Genomic DNA, 17,767 nt, shown 5'->3' on the forward strand with positions numbered 1-17,767 from the left:
GTCACACACAGAACCTCTGGGTTCCGTGCGCCATGATGTGGCCGACTGTTCCCTGAAACTCTTCTTTTAAATGACACTGTCAGACCCTGCGGGCGTGTGTTGTGATTAATGGGGTTCCTGCATATGGTTCCAGTTTACGGGACATCATTTTTCTTCACGATTGCTTGTTCCTTGGTGGTCTTTTGCCTTCCCTTTCTAAAGACAGACATAAAAACTCCCTGATACTGCAGCTTCTCTTAATGATGAAACCCCTGCCTCAGATCTTGCCGGTAATTTACACCTAAATATTTCCACCACTGACGGTAACTTCCTCTTGAAATGACCCAGCTGGAATTTCCCACTTCCAGCGGGATGAGAAGGCGCGAGGCTGTTTTTGTTTCTTTTCTCTCCATTCCTTTTACCCTTCCCCCTCTCCGTCACCTCCCTGCTCCGCCCCTCTTCACTGCCTCTCACCACTCAAGCTTCATTTAGTTAAGGTGATTGCAAAACATAAAGAAATGAAAGCACAATGGAATCGCAGACGCTTGCCCATATTAAGAGCATTTAACGTTTGGTTGGTGTTTGCGTAGAAAAGTACCGAGCAGTTTTTAGCGTAAGTGTGCGACCTGTATGTCCATACCTGGTAACCGTAGGGGGATGAGGCATATTCCTATGACAGCCCTGACATCGTCAAGTTTTTATTGTTCACGTTTGAGGTTTGCCGGAGATGGGTATTTATCTGACCGAAAAACATTACACACACTTGGAGTGTTTATTCTGGATTTGTTTCTGTGCACCGAAAGTGTCTGGTACAGCTGAGGAAGACGCAAGATGAGCCAAGTGAGAAGACATTGTGAAAAATCTTGAATCCAGGCACAAGTCATTGAAAAAAAGAAAACTTGGCAAAGGAGTGGGACCTTGAAAAATAGGTGAAATGAAAAGAATACAGGCAGGGCCATCTCTCAACAACAGACTATCTGGAGATTCAGAAACACACTGCTCCCAGGTCCTTATGCCTTGACTTAGTGACCGGGTGTTTGGAAAATGAGGCTGCAAATTTACCCACAATTTCAAATGAATTCGAAATACCTTTGCAGAGCACTTGGGTGGCTCAGTCGGTTAAGTGCCGGACTTCTCATAGTTCATGGTTTGAGCCCCATGTCAGGCTCTGTGTTGACAGCTAAGAGCCTGGAGCCTGCTTCATATTCTGTCTTCCTCTCTCTCTGCCCCTCCCCTGTGCGCCTCTCTCTCTCTCTCTCTAAAACAAACATTTAAAAAAATTAGAAATACCATTACAGTGATCCAGCAGCCCCACTTCTGCTTATACATTCAAAAGAATTGAAAACAGTATTGTGAGGAGATATTTGCATCCCCACGTTTACAATAGCCAAGAGGTAGAAGCCACCCAGATGTCCACTGATGGATGGATGAATAAAGAAAATACGGTAAATACATACAATGAAATATTATGCAGCCTAAAAAGAAGGAAATCCTGCAATATACTACAACATGAGTGAGACTTGAGGGTGTTATTCGTAGTGAAATAATCCAGTCACCCACACACAAAAAGACAAATTCTATAGAATTACATTTATATGAGGTACCTGGAATGGTCAAACTCATAGAAACAGAAAGTAGGATGGTGGTTACCACAGGCTTGGGGGAGGGGACAATGGGGGGTTGTTTCATGGGTGGAGTTTTATTCATTCAAGTTAAAAACCATTCTCGAGATCTGGCATACAGCAGTGTGCATATAATTAACAACACCGGCCACTTAAAAGTTGTCAAAAGGGTAAATTTGTGTTATGTGTCTTTTACCCCAACAAAAAGCCAAAGAAAAATACATTTTCAAGTCAACAGTTCGGGGCGCCTGCGTGGCTCAGTCAGTTAAGCACCCGACTCTTGGTTCTAGCTCAGATCCTGATCTCACAGTTCTTGAGTTTGAGCCCCAAGTCGTGCTCTGTGCTGTCGGCATGGAGCCTGCTTGGGATTTTCTGTCTCCCTCTCTCTCTGCCCCTTTCCCACTTGCACACACACTCTCTCTCTCTCAAAATAAGTAAATAACCCTTTTTTAAAAATAATGAAGTCAGCAATTAAAAATTCAGAAAGTTTCTGATGCAGAAGTGGGCACGGGCTCCATTTACCCAAATATCTTGCAAGCAGCCACTGTGGAGGTTTGGAAGGTTGCTGGGTAATCAAGTCTGTGAATCAGGAGACAAGCTCTCCTGCTAGCCAGATACACTGTCAGGGCTCCAGACCTTTTTTCGGGAAAAGAGGGTAAAGCTCGCCTCCTCTCTTCCACCGCCACATCTCTATGGCTCTCTGTATTTTTGTTCACTCTACCACTTTTGTATATCAGTGCCTGTCTGGTGTGGATCATCTGGTGACACTAAAAGTGTCAAGAGAAACAAAGAAAAGACCTTGAGAACGATGACCCTGTATGAAACTTAGTTCAGCCAGCGTGTCAGTCTCGATCCATACCAGATAATTAAATAGTCCACACACACATCCTCATGGGACCCTGAGGAAATATTTAGGGGAGGGCTCATTTGTAAGGAATTCCACAGCGCTTTCTTCCTGTGAGGATCAAATTTCTTTCCAGAGCAGCCAATCGACACCCTTCTCGGGAAGAGTATCCTTTAGATACACTTTATCCAAGAGTTTTCAGCTGCCTTTATCCCCCTGCCATACCTTTCTGATGATCTTTCACATCAGTGTTCCTGTCTGCAAAATAGGGGCAATACCCTTGTCTTGATGCCAAAAGAGGGTTAACCCTTGCCTTCCAATAACTACCAGGAGACCACGAGCTCATCCCATGAGCCTCATGCATTCCCAGCAGGAGTGGTATGAGCCCCAAGGAGGCAAAAGTGGATGCTTGTGGGGAAGCAAGGATTTTTTATAGCTTAGACATTTCAGTGGTTTGCAGAACGTTTATCTCCTAGTGTTTAACTTGTCTCGTTATGGAGAATCTCAGTTTAACTGTTTTTCCCCTTAGTGAAACGATCCCGAAACAAAGGTTGGAGAGCCCTGCTCTTGCTGGTGGGCATGTTATTCATCCACAGCCGAAGTGAGCTGGATTCAAACCAAGAGGAGAAAATGATCTAGTTCTCACATTCCGATGGAAGAAAATGGACAAATGGCTAATCTCCTTCTGTAACACGCCAACAGGCACTTAGCACTGTCATCTCCCATCAAACGCACTGGGTTCAAGCGTGTTTTTTGTATTCACATTAAATCATTGAGGAGGTCTTACACCAGTGTTCCCTGTAGGGCAGAGCATGCCACAAAATCTGCAGCTCAGGGCACCTGGGTGGCTTAGTCCATGGAGCGTTTGACTTCAGCTCAGGTCATGGTCTCTCGGCTCATGGATTTGAGCCCATCATCAGGCTCTGTGCTGACAGCTCAGAGCCTGGAGCCTGCTGCAGATTCTCTCTCTCTCTCTCTCTCTCTCTCTCTCTCTGTCCTCCCCCACTCATAGTCTGTTAGTCTGTTAAAAATAAATAAACATTAAAAAAATTTAAAAAACAAACCCTGAAGCTCTCCCAAAGTATCGGTTCTGAGAGGCCAGGAGTCAGAACGTGTGCTTTTAAGCTACCAATGCCTAACTCAGTGTCTGGTTGTCGGTTCAACATATCTGATTATGAAAACTGTTGGGGTAATGGAAGAACTTTAGTGTTAAGGAGAGCTGGGTCTGGGGTGAGGCAAGCAAGGGTTTGGGGGTAAAATGTAAGGGGCCATTTGCATACCCCCTGCATTCCGAGCCAAAGACTCCCCGCAGTCCTGACCCTGGTTTTAACTGAAGTGGAGTCCAATTTCCCAACACGTCCCTTTGCGAAGTTGACTTCTGCAGGAGAGTCTCTGGAAGCAATGTGGTCAGGAGTTGCAGGGACAAGGCATTTAAAACAACTGCTTCAACACCCCTCCATTCCACTGTCATGAGTAAATTTCTTTCTACTTGCATGTGCCTCACGTTGACCCTAGCTCCCTACCTTTCTCCTTTCTGTCTTCTAGATCACCACCGATCTGAGGCAGCGCTGCACAGACAACCACACCGGGACGTCGGCCTCGGCCCCCATGGCTGCGGGCATCATCGCGCTCGCCCTGGAAGCCAAGTAAGCCTTTATCTTCCTATGTCTCCGCTGGCGACAGCCTCTCATCTCAAGGACAACTTACCCAGTCCCTACTATACAATCCCCAGCTCAACAACCCAGAATAGAATCTTCCAAATGCCACCTTCCAAACTTCAAAGACAAGGGTTTTAAAAAGAATTTTTCCCCTATGTTAAGAAAAGAATGAAAATTTGGAGGGGGGGTGTGTTATATTCTTAAAAAATCAAAGTGTGTAATTATTGTGGAGTCATAGCGCAGGCATGCCCTTTGCTTCCAGTTCTCTTGCCTTGTTGAGGTTTTTATTCTAGTCTGGGAAGGTTCCTCAGAACGGTCAGGTGCCGTTTCCCTGCAGACCAGCCAGGGAGCTCGCATTCCATGACCATAGCGCTCCCTTTGGGGGACAGAATATGTCAAGGTCATAGGACAGAAGCTCAGGGATCAGAGCAACCCATCCACCTTCAGTCCTGTTGCCCGTTGGCCAGTTCTTTGTCTGAAACATCCCTTGGAAGGCCCCTTAGATTACGAGTGGAAGGCCTCTCTCCTCTCTGTAAACACCAACAGATTGTGCCGCCGTTGCGAACATCAGTTTGTCTCAACTCTTGGAAATCCCGGATCTCCATTCTTTCAAGACCTCATACAGATCTACACACTCTTACCCTTGGTTTCAAAACCCCAAATGCCTAGAAAACTGGAAGGCCTTTTGCAGATGCGACACAAAAACTCCTTGGATGGCAAGCTGGCCCTGAGCTGACATGAAGGGATTTGTCTTTATGGTGAAAATTCATACAAATATTAATGTGTTTGATGATGCGGTGCCTGCTCAGACCACTGCTCCCCCCCCCCGAAGTGTTGCGTAATCTATGCTATAGTTGCCGTATCTGAAAAAAAAAAGTTGAATTCCAAATACATCAGGTCCAAGGATTTTAGAAAGGGGACTGTGAGCCTGCACTCATGCCCTCCTATGAGCGGATCATAAAAGCAACTGAAGCAAGGATGTAAGTGTTTTTCCAAAAATAGCCTTGCGCCTCTGCTCCAGGGAGGAATAGAAAGATACTTCCATTGAGTCGTACCCAGATGTAGAAAAATAGCAGATAACAGGAAAAGAACACAAGAATCATGATGAGACCTTCAGGAAGAACAGTACTAGCTCAACTTCAGTACGTGTAGAGCTGCCCTTTCTTTAAAGCAGAGGGCCTGTGTTAAGGCAGTCGGGCCTTAATGTCCTATGGGAATAGTGAAATATAAGCTGTGTAAAGCATGAGACAGGCAGAAGAACACAGCTTTGGATGTGGGCTGTCTAATCTGTTCAGGCTACTAGAACAAATTAGCGTAAATGAAGGAGCCTATAAACGACAAGCATTAGTTCTCATTTTTCCGGAGGCTGGGAAGTCCAAGATCAAGACACTGGCAGATTGGGTGTCTGGTGAAGGTCTACTTCCTAGGCAGGTACTATGGGAGAAATAAAGGGGCAAGGGAGCTCTCTGGGGTCTTTTGTAAGTTCCCCCAGCTGTGAAGGTGCCACTTTTATGACCTAATCACCCCCTGAAGGCCCTCCTAATGCCGTCACATGGGGCATTAAATTTCAACATACAGATTTCATGGGGATGCCAACATTCAGAACGCGGTGGGTGCCGTATCTTTTGTGGGCCTCTTGCCAAAGTATTGACACTGAGCGATATCCGAGTTCACACGAGTATCTGTATTTCTTTCTTTTTGATGAGGTTAACTAGTAATCATTGCAATGTACTATATCTTTTAAAGTGTCAAAAATTGGGATGTAGCAAAGAACTTGCACTAACCCTATTAAATTCTCACCTGACAACTTTTCACTGGACAGTTCTGACCCCAGAGGTCTCTGTCAAGTATTTTTTTTTTTAAGTTTTATTTATTTATTTTTGAGAGAGAAAGTGTAGAAGCAGGGAAGGGACGGAGAGAGAGAGAGAAAGTGAGACACAGAATCCAAAACAAGCTCCAGGCTCTGAGCTGTCAGGACAGAGCTCGATGCAGGGCTTGAACTCACAAACCGGTGAGACCATGACCTAAGCAGAAGTCAGGGATGCTTCTCTGACTGAGCCACCCAGGGGCCCCTAAGGACCTGTTTTTAAGGTGGTGACTGCTCATTGGATTTTTGAAAAGCATATTGGCTTCATCCTGAAATTCCAGGGAGTTTCTCTGGAGTATTTGCCTGTCCGCAAAATAGCAAATTAGAAAAAAGTCAGGAATTTATCCTGCACTTCCTAATTCCCCTCCAAAAATAGTTGTAATCTCAAACTTAAGCAACTAAGTGCCGTATTAGTGGCTCTAAACATGCCTGATGCTCAGTTCCTTGGGATATTACTGTATCAGTAATTCTGCAGCAATTCTTTTAACCACTATTTAAGTTCACATGGAGAATCCTTACTTCTGTGCCTCAAACAGGCCACTCGGTTGGCTGTGTTCGCCTTGGCGCTGGGAACACCCTGAAAGGCTTCATCTGTTTTCTCTTGCTTTGCCTTTGGAGCATTTTTGAAGGGTAATTTTTGCCAAAACCGTAATGGACGGAAGACAGGTGCAAGATCGAGAAATCCACTGTTAATCGAAGATTATAAGCAGTACTGTCTGATCATGGGGCCAAAGCAGATGACAAATAAACTGATAAAATAAGAAAAGAGCAACCTTGCCTTGTAACTCCTTTGGCTTGTTCTATACTTTTCAACAAGGCTTGGACCTCGCTATTTGGAAACTCAGTCTTTCCTCTCAGAAGCTAAAAAGCCTGATCCACAAGCTACTCCCTTGTAAGGAAAGTGGAGAGAAAGCCACAGCGAGGCAGAGGTATGCCCCGGGCACAGCCACTACTTCAGATGTGCGTCACCCACTCAGGTCAGGGAGTCACGGTGAGGCTGAGTGTTGAGGTGAAAAGCTGCCAGCGGGGACTGCGGTCTCCATTTCCCGGCATGTCCCACCGGTCCCCACGCTATAGGGGGGAATCATCATTTCTCCTAAGGGCACTGGATTACAGTATCTACTCAGGGAAAATGCCCACCTCCTGACCTCCCTCCCCACAGCCTGCTTTCTCTGTGCCCCAGGTGCTTGCCTGCCATCGGTAAGATAATCTTCCTCTAGAGGATTCTTCAGCCATTGGCCCTGCTGCCATTTTGATTCTGCTTGTGCCCCTCCACTCCCCCAACACAAAAACCTTCTTAGGAATCTAAGAGGAAATAAAACAGATATTTCTAAGAGGAAATAAAAAAGCATAGGAACAGATTAAACTTAAAGTGTGCAGATCTCTCATCTGAGCTCAGTAAAGGCTTGGTCCTGAGTTAACTCTGCTGCAAGAGCTCAGAGGACAGACCACCCCCCCCCCCCCAGCCATCCTTTTCCTAAGAGTGTGTAGGAACAGGTGGTTAAAACAGATCCCCTTGCAGCGCACCCAGGTAAAAACCTCGAAAAACCTGCCTCCTTTCCTCCTTCTTCCTCAGTTAGAGCCTCGTCATCTCTACAGGCGCTTCTGACAGTCTCCTCAAAAACTTTGCCTTTCTAGTGAAGAAGACAGTTTCCTCCTATTCTGAAAGAGATCACCTGCGTACAGAGTGGTGTCAGTGTTTTGCCCTCCTAAGCACCAGGAGCAATTTCGGAATAAGAGAAAAATCCTGTCATCTTAGAGGGGAGAACAGTTCATGTGTTGGGGTACTCTTTGTACGTATTAGTTCAGAGGTTCATAATATTCCAATTATGTGGATTCCATGGATTTGGAAGTAATCTTCTGGTTTTGCAGCTGAGAGAAGAGGGACTATGTAATCAGTGATTACAAGTGAATGAATTATTATTGGGGCCACTGCTGCTTAAAGCAATGTCTTTTTGTATGGCATAACTCAGAAAGTTCAAGTAAAATGTGCATCTTGGGAGCAGGTTTCTTACATGAAGAAAAGAGTGAAACAGGACTAACATTTTAGGCGAGCAGCACAGAAGAACACCAGGTCACATGTCTAAAGAGCCTAGCATCTCAATTTCAACGCTGGTGTATATTGCAAGTACTGTCCCCTATTGGGAAGAGAAAGGGAAGTTGTGAGCAAATGATGTTTCCTATAAAATGGTTTATTAAGTAAAAGTTGAAATAATTGATATTCATAAAAATATACTGTTCAGGTTTTTAAACTCTGTTTTACTGAACGTTTCCCTGACCTAAGTCTGCAACTGTTAGCAAAGAGAAGCTAGCTTAACAGAGCCTTCCATATGTTTAGTTACCAGCATTAGCTCAGATGTTCAAAATTTAAGTTTACCAAAGAAGCCTTTTGGCCTTGAGTTGCCAATGGTTTCTCATTGGAAAATTGAGTAATATATGTTTAGCAATCAAATGTTGTACAGTGAATGGTCAATTAAAGGCACCGAGTCAGAAAGAAACTTCTAAAGTTATTTAGGACTTTGAGAAAGGAGGGTACGGATGCAAAGAATCTTCCACAAATCCTTGTGTTAAGTGAACTTGAAAGCATTTTCCTCACATTTCATCTCTCAGGAGCCTCAGGGATACCTTCCTTTGAGAACATCAATATATCTACACCTAAATTCAGAAAATAAAGAAATTGAAGTGGGACCTGTCATTCTCTACTAAAAATATACCTAGAATGTATTAAACATTACCTGCTTCTGGTATGCTTGCTAGCCAACTTGACGGGCGTACGTATACACACATCTCTACACATCTCTAGGTAGGCTCATCTGTTTTCTTATTACCTCTATGTTCTCTCCAATTTCAAATGTTCTGTTGGAATATATCCTGTAGGTATTTCCAGAAGATAGATAATAGAACCTATATAGACAGAATATAGCCCTAGATAACTTACTGCTCTACTATGAGGCTTAAACTCCTTGAGACTAAGGATTGTACATTACCGTCTTTATTTATAGGTATATAACAAATATCTAGTACGCAGTAAAAAAAGAAAAACCTAAAGCTTCATGCTAGATGCTAAGTGAATTAGGCAGCGCATATTTCAAATATTTGTAAAACGTCACTTGCCTTCAAAGGGAGGCAAGTATACACTAACATATACTCACAAAGTATTTAAGAAAGCCAGTGAAATCAATATGCGGGAAAAGTGGAGTGTGCAGGGTTTGGCTGAAAATAGAAATGGGCGGCCTCTATGATCCAATGTGAAACATTGGTGCCGTGACACTTTCATATCCTGTGTGACATCTAAGCACAAGATTTTGCAGAAGGTCAATTCCATCCACACATCAGATCCATCCATCTAGGCCAGCCTTCTTATTTCTTGTACAAGAGAAATGAACAGAAATGTTCAATTTGATATATTCCTCATTTTTATCCTTTAGTTCCTCCAGTCGTTATTGCCTAGTGATTTCTCCCCACGCTACCTCAACTCACTCCTTACCCCGTTTACTTATCATTCTTTAGAACTGGGCTTAACTTGGGTAGAATAAAGACATGATGTGTTTCCCTCCCTTAGCTTCCAAGAGAAAGCCCCTCTACCTTTGATCTTTAGTGGAAGGGATAATGTGAGACATGGAAAGGTCAATGTGTGAAGAATTAAAGACGTGTTGAGCCACAAGATGATTCACACCATCTGCTCTTGATTTCAGAAAAACTGTCCTGAAAATTCTTTGCTCAGGAAATTAAACTTACCATCTGTATTTCTTATAAACCTAAAATGTCCATTTATATAAATGTTATGCAGTTACCGATGATCAACCACTATATGCGTTTGCTCCACTTTTCATTATAATCTCTGTCTTACTAAGTATGTTTCCAACGCAGGGGTAAGAAATATGAGGAAATGCCCCCAAATATTTGAGATTCAGGTATTGTGAGAAATTAATACCTGGGACAATTGCAATGGAGCCTGGAGTTTCTTATAAGTTGACTTACAGTAACTAATTGAGGGGCTTCAAAGATCTAGAACCGACCATCTAGCAAGGAGGCCAAATAAGAAGGATTCGATAGACATAAACATTTCTAAATATTGGGGTTAGCATCATAGGCCTGATATCTTGTACGCTTTCCTTATCATCTTTGTTTTATTTTAATTAAAAACACATTTCAGTAAAAACGTTCCATTAAAAATTCTCCCAAGGGCCACATTCCCTGGTACAAAATGCTGCAGTGGGCAGGGAGACAAATGGTTGTTGGGGTAAAATAGCAGAGAATATATCCACTCTCCTTGTAGGAGAGTTTTGCTAACTTCTTTTCTTAGAAAAAAATTAACATTTATTTATTTTTGAGAGACAGAGCATGAACAGGGGAGGGTCAGAGAGTGAGGGAGACACAGAATCCAAAGTAGGATCCAGGCTCTGAGCTATCAGCACAGAGCCCGACGCGGAGCTGGAACCCACGAACCGTGAGATCATGACCTGAGCTGAAGCCAGATGCCTAACCGACTGAGCCACCCAGGTGCCCCGAGTTTTACTGATTTCAAGTAGGACTTTGGAAGCACATGCACACACAGACATATGTGCCTCGGTTCTGTGTAATTCCAAGAGTGAGGATGGACTTAACCCACACTCCCCTTTTCCCTCCATGCTCTTAGAGCTTCTAGAGTATTATAATGTTGTATTTCGGGCTTAGCATTTAGCTGAGATTTCTGGCATGAAGGGTTGGGATATATTGCATGAGGAGGGTGGGGAGACTTAAACGGCAATCAGGGAGGAGAGCTGAAAAAGGAGGCTTGTGAGGTAAAAACAGCACACGTTTCCACTTGAGGCCGAGCGGACAGAGAAGGGCTGTACTGTCCTGGACTATTCCCTATAGTGAAATAATTGTAACCAGACTCACCGAGCAGTTACCGCGGGCCTTCTGCCAGGACTATGCATGAAAATAGCTTTGTTATGTCTACATACACACAGACAATACACTGTGTCCCCTAGCACTTTTCAAGTTCAAATTATATGGAAGCCAATTTTCACTGGACTCAACTTTGTCCCTAACTAGTGGTTAATGGTTGAAAACATTGCAGCTTCCAAAGGTATCCTTTCATACTAGGAAAGCCCTACTCATTGGGCTCATTCGCCTTGTATTATCTTGGGATTTAGCCTATATTTTCCATCCCCTTCCTGAGATGAGCAAACTAAGAAGGGATGGATGGTCGAGTTGCCCAAAGGCTGAACAGAAGGCAGAGACCTGATTAGGTGATTATTACCTGCTTCTTTGCTTAGCTTCATTTAAAAAACTGGATTATTCACGGAACATATTTTGCTCTTACTATTATAATAAAGATCATTTCTTAAGAAGAGTAGTTCTTGGTTTCGTTACAGTCTCCAGAGTTTTTTTCTTGTATACATCGTTTTAAAGATCATATGTTACATTAGAAATGTCTTATGTTGTAATTACCTGATTTGTGATTTAACCTAAGCAGTAACACTTTAAGATTGAAGGTGGGAAAGACCTTTCCGGGGTCCTCTGGGATTTGACTCATTTTATAGTAATTATATCATTATCTGTGCTATGTCATCCTCTCCACCACCTTGACAATAATTCCATCTCAAAGGACACAGTGCCTGAAAATTCTATAAACAATGATACCATTCTTAGAAAATATGATGTAGGAAGCTTCTCTTAGTGTAAGCCCAAGGGGGAAAAAGTTAAGTTGTGAAAAGCGATTTTGGAAAGAAATTTCTAATCTCATTTTTCTCATCTCTGAAAAGGTGTGGAAAGAGAATATGGTGTTGGTAACATAGAGATGAGATGAGTTCATTCAACAGACATGTATTAATGGTCTACTAATCCATTTCTATATGAGACATTGTGCATTGAATGATAGGTTGACATACGTGGAACTTTTTCCTATTTGGCGAGGCAGTCTATAAAAAAAATAAATGATAAATACTAAGAACAACATAAACAGCGTAGAATAATGGAGGTAATTTGATTAAAGGAGCCATTTATCTAGAGTGGCAATGAAGACACCCCTTGGAGGAGGTGACATTTTTCGAAGACCTGAAATATAAGAAGGCTCCCTTGTAGACTACTGGGCTGAGCATTTCTGGGAGAGGAAGGAGCAAGTTGGGAAGGCCACATAAGTGGAACAAGGTTATAGGGCTTGAGAAACAGGAAGATATGCATGGCTAGTGTGAGCTGAAAGTTTGGAAAAGTCCGTATGACATAAGGTATCATAGTAAGTAAACATGATAGAGGTCTATGGAGCTTTAGAGGAGGGAGACATGATTTGATTAAAATTTTTAAAGGTCATTCCAGATTCTCCTTGGAGAACTATCGGTGGTAGAGCAAAGCAGGTACCATTTTGGAAGCTAGTACCCTAGTTCAGGAAAGATTAGGGTAGCCGGTAGCCTGGTCAGCACGACGATAATGGAGACAGAAAGAAGTGGATAAATCTGATGCTCATTTTACAGGTACAACAAATAGGGAATGAAGTAGATAATGTGCTTTGGGAGGTGCAGGCAGAGGGGAGAAAACTCAAGGCTGACTTCTAGTTTCTTAGCTGAGCTCTTGGGTAGACTGTATACCATTTATTGAAACAGATACCCTTTTTTTCTTTCCATGGGATTCTGAGAATTAAAAGAAGCATAAATACCCATGGGACTAGGTCCCTGGGCCTACAGATCTTAAAACAAGATTTGCATTTTTGGCGTCAAAGCTCCCCCAGCAATTTATCAATTATTTGTTAATTTGTCCTTAGAATTAATTAGTTTATTAATTCATCCGTAGAAAATGCTTTTCACTAAGGTCATGATTGCTATAAACAACTGAGACAATTTACAGTTTCAAAAACAGACAAAATGAGGACTATAGATTTAGTTACATTATAAATTCCTCACCTACTTCCATGTGCTGTAATTTAAATATGGTGTCAATGGTGAATTGACTTTCATATGGTTACCCCATAATATTGCTTAAAAGATCTAATGAATTTGTGGGTTTTCAAGAAGAATGTAGAATGTAGTATTTAAATGGAATCTCTTGAAGGTTTGTGGATTTTCTTCATTGCCAGGAAATTTTTGTTCTTGATAGTGTCTATGGTAACACCCCAAATACTATCAAATATAATTTTTCTCGCTAAGAATACGAGGAAGCTGCCTTTTCTTTTCCCCTGGGTCCGTAACAGTTTCATATCATAGTTTGCTAATTTAATCACTTTAATCAAAGCATAGTTCAGTACATTCTGCAAAATGATTTACTGTAAAGCTTCCTCAAATATCACTATCTTTGTATTTGAGCATTCTCAGATATATTCCTAACTCCATTTTGAAACCCAGTTAAACTCAACCCTATTTTTTTAAGCTTATTTCTTTTGTTAGAGACAGAATACATACCTGTACAAGCAGGAGAGGGGCAGAGAGAGGGGAGAGAGAATCCCAAGCAATCTTCGTGCTGTCAGCACAGAGCCCAACGCGGGGCTTGATCTCGCAAACCGTGAAATCATAACCTGAGCAGATAACAAGAGTCGGTTGCTCAACTGACTGAATCACCCAGGTGCCCCTCAAGGCTAGTTTTATAGCAGGTGTTCTTGGGCTGAGTTTCGAATCAGTCTTGCATATATACAAGTTGTCTTCACCTACAATTTTGTACCTCTAGGATATTACTGTTTTATTTGTAGAGAAGAAGATAATTGTTCCTAGTGACACTATTATTTTTGTATTTTGTGGATTCCAGCATTCTTTTTTCTCTGATTTTGAAGAATTTTAATCATGATGGCTTTTGCCATCAGCATGAGGGACAAGCAAATAAGAGAAGCCGAAATGACAGACTGAAAAGCATGTCATTTCACTAGCATGTAAGATATATTCCTTCTGACCTCAACAAGTTGATTATGGCATTTGATTTGTCAAAAGCTCAGAGCAGCAAATTCATAGTGAAATAAAGCGTGATCTTTGGAATAGAACCTGCACCAAAAAAAGAAAGATACTTTGTGTTGAGAAGATTGGCTTATTTCTTAACATATTGGATTTTCATTTCTCTTGATGATTCTCAAGCTTACTGAGTGACCATATGTGTGACTCAAGTGAAGTAAAGTTCTTTGTTCTTTGCATATCCCAGAAAAACAATATTTCTGTGAAGCCTGATAGTGTCATTCTAACCCATAAAGTCACAGTGCATCTGACCACGATATGCTGTAGCTGAGACGAAGGAGTCTTCTTTCCATTGGCCTCAGCTGAGTGTGGACATAGCACAGGAGCATGAAGGAAAAGGTATAGTCAAAAATAAAGTGACGGAAAACAAAAACAGCAGTTGTCTTTTGCTGAATGCTTACTCTATGCCAAATACTGAGCTGAGGGCTTTTATCAGTTATCTTAGTTAGTCCTCAAAGCAATGCTATAAGGTAGGCATTATCTCCCTATTTCAGATGTGGAAAGAGGCTTAGAAGTGTATCCAGGTGGTAAGCGGTAGATCTGGAAGCTGAAATCAAGGTGATGTGATGTCAGAACGCACTATCAGACCATATCTCCTTTCTGTTTTAAGAGCTATCACAACACGTGGTTAATTGCAAATGGCTCCCATGGAGCATAAGGGCCATGAGTCGAGAGCAGGGTGACAAAATTTGGAATAGGAATGATTTAGGAGGACTTTATAGAAGAAAAGGGATTCGAGCTCTACTGTGAGGATTCTTTTTTCAGCTTTAGTGTGTATGACTCATACAGAATCTTGTTTAAAAATGCAGATTTTGAAGCTCTTGAAATAGTTTGAGTGATTCCATGGCAAGTGGTCCACAGATCACAGGAAGAACCCCTCCCACCCCCGACTGTAAGCTGTCTGGAAAGTGAGGATGCTGCAGTAGACCCAGAAGTATCAAGAGTAATGCTGGGCACATAGTAGCAACCAGATATCTGTGTAATGAGTAAATGAGTACATGGTGAGAGGGAAGAATCTCTTTAGTTATTTAGAAGTATGAATAGGTATCTGGGTAGCTGTAGGTAGTTGGGTATAAATGTCAACAAATTTAGTCTTAACTCTGTTGATTGAGTCATTCAAGAAATACTTGCTGAGTCATACTTGGTATCGTCATTTCTTTATTTTGAAAGAAACATGTTTTTCCCATCTTACAGTCATTGCTGCAATCATTAGCATCATAATTCTGATGTAACTCGGTATGTGCCCGGCACTACATTAGCTCTAAAATACATCTGGGGCGCCTGGGTGGCTCAGTTGGGTGAATGGCTGACTGTTGATTTCGGCTCAGATGATGATCCCGAGGTCCTGGGATTGAGCCCTGCGTCAGGCGCTGCACTGAGTGTGGAGCCTACCTAAGATTCTCTCTCTCCCTCTCTTTTCTCTGCCCCTCTGCCCAGCTCATGCATACATTCTCTCTCTTATTAAAAAAAAAACAACAACAAAAAACCTAGAATACATCTGTGAGCAAAACATGCATGTTTCATGCCCAAGCTGCCTGAATAGAGGAGCAGGTTCATCCCAAATACATGTGATGCTTTGAACCTGGCTCCCATAGAGCGTAGGTTCCAGCCAAGGGAGGCATAAAAGTTAATTACATCTAACAGTAAGTGCTATGAAAGGAAAAATAGGGGCACCTGGGTGGCTCAGTCACTTAAGCGTCAGCTCAATTCATGATCTCACACTTCGTGGGTTCGAGCCCCATATCGGGCTCTCTGCTGTCAGCTGGAGAGCCTGGAGCCTGCTTTGGATTCTGTGTGCGCCCCTCCCTCACTTGCACTCTCTCTCTCTCTCTCTCTCTCAAACAATAAATAAACATTAAAAAAAATTTTTTTAAAGAAAGAAAAAATAAAACAAAAGGTGATATTGTGATAGAAAGCGATGGCACACTAAGGGTAGGGAAGGGTGAATAATGGCAAATGAGGAAAAGATTAGGCAAGGCCACCAATGAGATGATAGCGTTTTTGCAGAACCTAGAGTCATAATAGTGACCCAATTTATACATGGTTTTTATGAATTTTTACTGGGCTATTATTTGCAGCATTAACTGAGTTAACCCTCTTTTATCCAATAATGCTTGAAACCCTGACCAAACCTTAGATAACAGCAGGCCAAATGATGAGGAGAAATAATCCATATTTTTTTCATTTCTACCGATATTTAGAAGCATGCCCATCCGTGATTGAAGGCTAGATGTCACTTCAAAGTTTAAAATTGTTCATCCAGAATCCAATGAAAGCCTTGATTTTCCATTTTTGGCGGGCGCACTGGTTCATTTGAAAACCTCAGCACACAACCAGGGCAGGTTGGGTGGGAGGGAAGAGAATTGAGTGAAATTTGAAACAGGCTCTCAGAGGAGTCGGCCTGTTAGTTGGCTGTTGGAATCCTCTCTGACCAACTTGAAAGAACGTAAGAGGGAGCTTCCTGGAGAGACCATGATCTGGGAGTGATCCCATTACTCATGCTGTATTTTTATTCATTGCTCTGGATTTAGGTGTCCTCGGAGTTGACATCTAATAGCCTCATTGCCATAGCAGATGTATTCAATTTTATAATTTTCATTGTCCTAAAAACTCTCTATTGTAAGCAACGCCATACCTGGGAGATCACATACTTGTGATCAGTTTGTCTGAGAAATCATAACATTGGCAGGTTCCCCAGGGACCGTCTGCTCTGTAGAGATGCTGTTTAGTGAGTCTTCAAGGATCACGGGGCAAAGGAAAATAATATTGATAATGAAACACAGGTTGTTTTTTAATAAAGGGGTTTTTTAAATTTTAAGTGACTTAATTTGGAAATTATGCACCTCTTTGGTATAAAACTTTCTTACTTGTCTGAAATGATGCTGGCCTTCTTTGGCAAAATTAAGTTACCAGTCTTCCACCGACTCCATTTGCACTAAATATTTAACACTGAGAGATCTCAAAAGAGCAATCCCCTAACTGCCAATCTTGTTAGCAATAGAGCTGTATTAAAAATTAGATTATTATCACTAAAATAACGCATACTCTTTGTAAAATAAAATATAACGTAGAAATACAGGAACAGACATCAAAAATCTCTCTACATAGCTGACTTTGAGCAACTGTTTTATTCTTGAATAAACAATAAATCCTAATACTATAATGATGGTTCCAAATAGTCTTTTTTTTTTAATTTTTTTAATGTTTTATTTATTTCTGAGATAGAGAGACAGTGTGAGCAGGGGAGGAGCAGAGAGAGAAGGAGACACAGAATCAGAAGCAGGATCCAGGCTCTGAGCTGCTGTCAGCACAGAGCCTGACGTGGGGCTCGAGCCCATGAACCGTGGGATCACGACCTGAGCCAAAGTCGGAAGCTTAACCGACTGAGCCACCCGGGCACCGCTGGTTCCAAATATTCTTAACATATACAATGTATTTATTGCAAAAATATTTTCTATTTTATTGTCAATCTGCATGTCACTTTCCCTTCAGATCCTGTTGTTCGTTGTCTTCCATTATTTTTTGTCATCCATTAAAAATTTTTTTTAATGTTAGTTTTGTGAGAGAAAGAGCAGAGCACGACAGGGGAGGGGTATGGAGAGAGGGAGACACAGACTCTGAAACAGGCTCCAGGCTCTAGGCTCTGAGCTGTCAGCACAGAACCCACGGGGGGCTCAAACTCAGGAATGCTGAGATCGTGATCTGAGCTGAAGTCAGGTGCTCAACCAACAGAGCCACCCAGGCGCCCCTTTTGGCCTCCATTTTAACAACATAATGCTTTATCTAACCTGCAGCCAAGCAAGATTAGATTAGAGAAGGTTCTAGGTCTTTGTGGGTGCTGTATTTGTCCCTTGTTGGAAATTGTATTGAGTTAATTCCTG

At 42.1% G+C, this 17,767-nt stretch overlaps 1 protein-coding gene across 1 annotated transcript in view; it reads left to right on the forward strand.

The window, feature by feature from the left end:
- PCSK5 (proprotein convertase subtilisin/kexin type 5) overlaps positions 1 to 17,767 on the forward strand; it is a 336,435-nt gene that overhangs the window by 76,873 nt on the left and 241,795 nt on the right. Inside the window, exon 7 of the mRNA XM_039242170.1 lies at positions 3,991 to 4,091. Within this exon, the coding sequence (XP_039098101.1) occupies positions 3,991 to 4,091 (101 nt within the window). The remainder of the gene's footprint in view (positions 1 to 3,990; positions 4,092 to 17,767) is intronic.

Source organism: Hyaena hyaena, unplaced genomic scaffold (genome assembly GCF_003009895.1).
Source record: "Hyaena hyaena isolate Hyena2069 unplaced genomic scaffold, ASM300989v1 scaffold_206, whole genome shotgun sequence".
NCBI lineage: Eukaryota > Metazoa > Chordata > Mammalia > Carnivora > Hyaenidae > Hyaena > Hyaena hyaena.